This window comes from Antrostomus carolinensis, unplaced genomic scaffold (genome assembly GCF_000700745.2).
Source record: "Antrostomus carolinensis isolate BGI_N321 unplaced genomic scaffold, ASM70074v2 scaffold31209, whole genome shotgun sequence".
NCBI lineage: Eukaryota > Metazoa > Chordata > Aves > Caprimulgiformes > Caprimulgidae > Antrostomus > Antrostomus carolinensis.
In genome coordinates this window covers 14588-20463 of record NW_010336926.1, presented here as the reverse complement: position 1 = coordinate 20463, position 5876 = coordinate 14588, and the positions used below count along the sequence as shown (strand labels likewise).

Sequence of the window (5876 nt, the reverse complement as noted above, 5' to 3'; positions counted from 1 at the left end):
TTGGTTCCCTGGGAAAACTTCAGGAGGGAGCAATCAGTGAACAGCGAAACACTCATCTTGTCTGCAGGTTCTGTAGGCAGCAAATAACTGAGCAATGATGTAGGTTATGCTTCAGTTTGGGGGATAAACTGGGAAATGCAGGAAGTCTGCAGTGGGGCAGTACAAGGTAAGACTGCAGATGACTGCAGAAAAACAGACTTTGTAGGAAGAAATGCCCTGTTCCCCTCAGGGGCTGGTATTCTACAAAGGTCTGAGCACCTGATTAACTCCACGTGCTGGCAGCACTTGGGCCAACGTCAGCGTAATATTTATTGTACCCATACTCCAGGGCACGTGTTTTTGCAGAGTGTCACTGGGGCAGGCAATCTCCTGGCGGGCTAGAAATGAAGAAAAGTTGTTGAGTGGCAGATGGTAATGTTTGTGATGGTCTTTCAGACTAACAGGGATGCCAAAAGAAAAATATGATCCTCCAGATCCTCGTAGAATTTACACCATCATGTCAGCAGAAGAGGTAGCCAACGGGAAGAAGTCACACTGGGCTGAATTAGAGATCTCGGGTGAGTTGATTTGGTTTTGAATTTTGGTTTGGCGGGGTTGGTGCCCCAGATGCTTTCAGACAGTGAAAACAGTTTTGAAAACAGTTTTTCTGAGTTGGGGGAGGAGGAGGAGTAACTTACTGAGCAGATCGCCTTGGAGCTTGGCTGCCTCCCATTCAGCCCGGTTGGTTTAAAACACCAACTCAGATTGGACGTGAGTTTGTGGGGAGCACCTCTGCTTCCCTAGAACTGTACCTCTGTCTCTATATAATAATATCAAACCCTTCTTTTAACTGGGTGGGTTAGATAATTATTTAAAGTCTGCACATAGACATTATAAAATAATTTCTAATATAATTATATAATAGAATTATAAAGTAATTCATAATATAAATAAAATAATAGATAATTATTTAAAGTCTGCACATAGAAAAGGTAGACAAAGGTATCTTCTGCAAGCCTCACTGAGTGTTCCAGCGAAATGGTAGGGTTTCCACACTGCAAATCCCGTATTTGGACATCCCTCAAAGTTTATATCTGATGGTTTGAGAGTGCAAACCTGACTGAAGGGGTGGTTCTTTGCTTTTATTTTTTAGGTAGAGTGCGGAGCTTAAGTACATCACTCTGGTCACTGACGCACTTGACCGCTCTGCACCTCAATGACAATAATCTTACTCGCATTCCACCTGATATTGCCAAGCTTCATAATCTGGTTTACCTGGATCTGTCATCCAACAAACTCAGAAGTTTACCAGCAGAACTAGGAAACATGGTATCTCTCAGGTGAGAGAAATTATTCTGATTAACTTTTCAAAAATCTGTATTCTGGGATTGGGACTGAGAATTTTATTTTGCTTTCCGTTCTTGTATTTAAAATCATTCTGAAAAATTCAAGATTGGTGCAGAGCTTCAGTTCTAATTATTACTTAGGGGTTCATTGCCCTTCTTTTCTGATCTCGACAGATACATGTCTGTAAGCTAGGTAGTCTTCTGCTCTGAAACATTCTTTGAGACTTGGTGATTGCTCGCTGTTTAAATTCTCCCTGATTTAATTTGGTGTTCTGGGGTTTCTGTGGCTTTTCTTTTCCTTATGAAAGCATTTCAGTCGTGCTTTGAAATGGGAAGATTGGCATATCTTTCCATAATATAAAAAAAACCCAGGGTGAAAAGCATCATCTTTGAAGATGAGTGGCATATAGTGCTTTAAGAGTTTTCTTCTGAAGTGGTACTCACAAAATATGTTTTTGCATTTGCTGCAGGGAATTGCTTTTAAATAACAATCTGTTACGGGTTTTGCCTTATGAACTTGGACGGCTCTTCCAGCTACAAACCCTAGGTTTGAAAGGTAAGCGAGTTCTTTGCAGTTAAATATTCCTAGGAGTACTCTTGCATTACTGAGGGGGCTGAGCTCAAAAGCTTTGTGTATTACCTCAACCTTTTCTTGCAGTTTATTTGAGATATTAAGCTTGTGTCAAAAAATGACCAGCCCATTTGGAAAACAATGCTTTTCTTTTTTAATGCTATTAAACTTCCTTATGAGCTTATTTCAAGTCTGTAGATCAGTAAATAAACTCTTTAACCTACTGTGTTATTACTGATTGAGGTGACCTGGAGGAATAAAGTCTATATGTGCTAACTATTCCTATAGCATCTCTTACTGTGGTATTCTACAGTTCCAAGTTAAGCAACCTAAATATCTTCTGAGTCAATTTATCTGTTCTTATTACGGGAGATTTTCTTTGGTTGGAAAGCCTCAAGAAAGTCAGGCAGTTAATCACCCCGTTGTTTTTTTGTGCTGTTGGCAGGCAATCCTTTATCACAAGATATTCTCAGCCTCTACCAGGATCCAGATGGAACTCGAAAGCTACTGAACTACATGCTTGACAATCTAGCAGGTGACAGCCCTACAAATCTGATTGACAGAAGTGGTTTAAAAAACATGCATTTCTGACACTATTTGCTGCTAAAACAAGAATCTGAACCACTGAAGGGAGAGTATTTTCTAACTGCTCTCATGTTTTTGTCAGGCATTTCCTGTGGTACACACAAACACAGACTCGTACACAGTGGAAGAGGTTGACTTATATCGTCTAAGCTCTTCCCATGTTACAGGCAGTTGTTGCCACTGTTCTGTTTGAAACTCTTCAGTTACCAACAAAGTGCAGACTCTTCCTTGCTGAAGCCAGTTTGACACTTTCCACTAGAAATTGTAAGCCAAATGCAAGCAGAATGTCAAATTTCAATCTAGAAATACCAAAGTAATTAAGAATATTCAGTACCTGACTTAAATCCTGCTTCGTGGTTCTGTAAGTGAGCTTGCTGTTTTGCCACTTGATGTCTGCTAAGTTAAAACGTTGCAGGAATGATGGATATAGGGTGAGGTTCTTGGAGGAGGAGAGTATAGGATGTCTGAAGCACTGCAGGATTTACGCCTCTTTCTTCAGCAGTATTTTCAAGGTGCAGGAGTATTTTGGTGGTGCTTCTAGATTTGAAAGCAAGAGACAAAAATAATCATGAATCTTACAGCTGACAAATTTGCTCTTACTATAGCTAACCATTTAAGTGATTTTTGCCTCCCTTGGAGCGTAAAAAGACTTGGGGAGTTGTGGTTGCAAAGCACAGTATGAAACATTATTGTTCAGTCATCATTTTGACTTAGAAATTGTAACTTAACAAATATAAACCCTGAGTTGATAACTGTTTTAATTTTCTTTTTTTTTTTTTTTTAAGTTCATCCAGAGCAGCTGCCTCCAAGGCCATGGATTACTTTAAAAGAACGAGACCAAATTCTGCCCTCAGGTAAATCTTTTTTAGGGTTCTTTTCCCCATGTTTGCACAATGATGGGCTGAAAAACTTGTCTTTGTCTTTATTTTCAGAGAAGTCTTTTGCCTTACGTGGATCAGATTGAAAATAGCAATTTGTGCTCATTTGTACTAAAACAATTATCGTAAGGCTATGCTGTAAATACCATTTTTGTAATTTGAATGTGGTATCAGTCATTTACTTTTTAAAAATTAAGCTTTTTCTTAACTGTTCCAGCCACCAATGCTCAAACAAAAAAGCTTTTTTTTTTTTTTTTTTAAAAAAAAATTCATTTCTCAGAAGTAAGAACTGTAAATAACTATGCAAATGCCACGTCCATGCACGGGCTGACTAAAGTGAGACTTTGCAAAGTCCCTGTCTGCACGTAAACCCCTGGAGTGCCTGGTACTGAAGTTAGTTTAATGCCATCTGTTGTTGCTTTTGGTAAAGTGCAAGAGGCAGGATTTCTTCAGGCCATCCAAATCCAGTGGCTCTTCTTCCCCTGCACATCCTGAAAAAAAAAGCATCAGTGAGCTGCTTTCATAAAAAAGAAAAATGATAATATTGTTATTGCAGAAGATCAGATTAATAACCAGCAAAAAAAACGTGGCAGTTCTCTACACTTTTTCTTCTTAGAAGCACGATGATGGCAAGTCTTCAAAACTTAAGCTGGTTAAGTTAGATCATCTGTCACTTTTTTTAATATTAAAGAAAAAGAAACCAGAAAAAAAAATAGGAAGAAATGGGAAATGTCAAAGAAGCCCTGTAAGCCATCACAGTGTTAAGTTCTGCATTTCTGTTTTAAATTCCCTTACAAGTCAATATCTCAGTGGAGTTTTACAGACTTTGGTTTTATTTTTTAAATCAAACTTTCTGAGCAGAAAAAGAATTCAGAAGTCAGTAGAAAGCACAGCGTTAGGCAAGCGAGCTGTGGAATATTTCATGGCAGAAACTGTAACAAGCCAATTGTTAATTATTATAAACTGAAATAACTGAACAGCAGAAATCTTCTTTGACTATGAAAATAGAGCTGTGGGGTAGCCTCACAGTAAAACCTCACTTCTTTCCCTGCAAACATGAACAGTCTTTTCCCAGTGGTATGGTGCTAGGATGTTGCCATTTACCTATCTTTTTTTAATTGGTGTGAAATCTAAGGGAACTGAGAAGTTTGTGTGTGAAAGAAATGTGTTTCAAGTTGAATGATCTGATGAGCTGCATGCTAACTTATCTCTTTTTAAAAAAAAAATAAAAATGCAACCAAATAATGATTAGGTGCTTGCTAATTTGTGATTTCAGTTTACCTTCTCTCCCCTGCCCTCACCCAGACCTCTCTCTCCCTCTTAGACTTGATGGACACAGATACAACTCGATACAACTTCAAAATGTTGTACAGGTGCTAGGAAAATTACACAAATGTTTTGGAGTCAGATTGCCTAAAAATTAAGCTTTCTAAAGCAGCATTTCTCTGTGATGCTGTGGTGTCATGACACAGTAACAGCTTCTTTAGCAGCTCAGTTTTGCTTTTGCTTTAGAACTGTACAGGTCACTTAAGCCTAAAGTTGCTGTATCAAAGCACCTCATGCAATAAACACTGGGTTTTGACTCCATCACTGAAATGGCTGCTTATTTCCCTCTCCTCACCCCCAAATCCAGAGAGATATTGTTCCTAATTGTTACCAACCCCTAGATTTCCCCCATCCCCAAATGTAATAAGGAATTGACTGCAAAATGGGGTTGCATTGCTTTGTTACGCACATGACACCCTCTGGTTTTAGTAGCAATGCTGATTTTTTTTCAGGAAGAGTTTAGCCTTACATGGTAACTGCTGGCTCAGCAGGACCTTTTTCACTCCTGCTCATGAAATGCTCAGTGGAATAAGCCCACTGACTTGTGTTCAGTAGACCCTCAGTAGAACAGACCACATACAACTCAGTATTTTGGCTTGACTAAGTTCAGCATTTGTACTCTTCAGAGGGTAATAAACCTTTCTCTTTCTTTCTTTCTTTCTTTCCTTCCAGCTTCATTCACAGTTATGTGTTACAATGTGTTGTGTGATAAATATGCCACCCGGCAGCTCTATGGCTACTGCCCATCTTGGGCACTCAATTGGGAGTACAGAAAAAAAGGAATCATGGAAGAAATCGTCAACTGTGATGCAGATATCATCAGTCTTCAGGTAGTTGGAAAATAACTGTATTTCTGCTCAGAAACAGAAAACATTAATTTCCACTGTTAGAATGAAATGCTCCCCTGAAAACACACTACTCGCCTGCTTGCTAACAAATTCTGGGGCTTACCAATCCGAGCTGTGTACACAGCTCCTTGTTTATGCATCGGCTTGTGTTTTATGAAATGAGACAAAGTAAGTGAGATAAAATTAGCTAAATTAATAGGTAATTTGCATTGGAAAATCTGAGTCTTTTCCCCCTCAGATAAACATCCTAAATATTCTCCTTCTGGGTGTAGGGGTTTTACTGCAGGAAAGGAGCATGTCAAATGCTGTAACCCCAAATGCCACTATTCCTAGTCCATTCCTG

The 5876-nt window shown here is 39.0% G+C and overlaps 1 protein-coding gene across 2 annotated transcripts in view; it reads left to right on the top strand.

The window, feature by feature from the left end:
• The first annotated feature begins 439 nt into the window (after positions 1–439).
• LOC104530461 (CCR4-NOT transcription complex subunit 6-like) overlaps positions 440–5876 on the top strand; it is a 10748-nt gene continuing 5311 nt past the window's right edge. The window contains exons 1-6 of one of the 2 annotated variants that reach the window (XM_010175047.2): positions 440–557; positions 1133–1319; positions 1796–1881; positions 2342–2431; positions 3267–3335; positions 5358–5515. In XM_010175047.2, coding sequence (XP_010173349.1) covers positions 446–557; positions 1133–1319; positions 1796–1881; positions 2342–2431; positions 3267–3335; positions 5358–5515 — 702 coding nt within the window. In that variant the 5' untranslated portion in view covers positions 440–445. Of the gene's footprint in view, positions 558–1132; positions 1320–1795; positions 1882–2341; positions 2462–3266; positions 3336–5357; positions 5516–5876 lie in introns of both variants that reach the window. The other variant, XM_010175046.1, reaches the window with a different exon arrangement.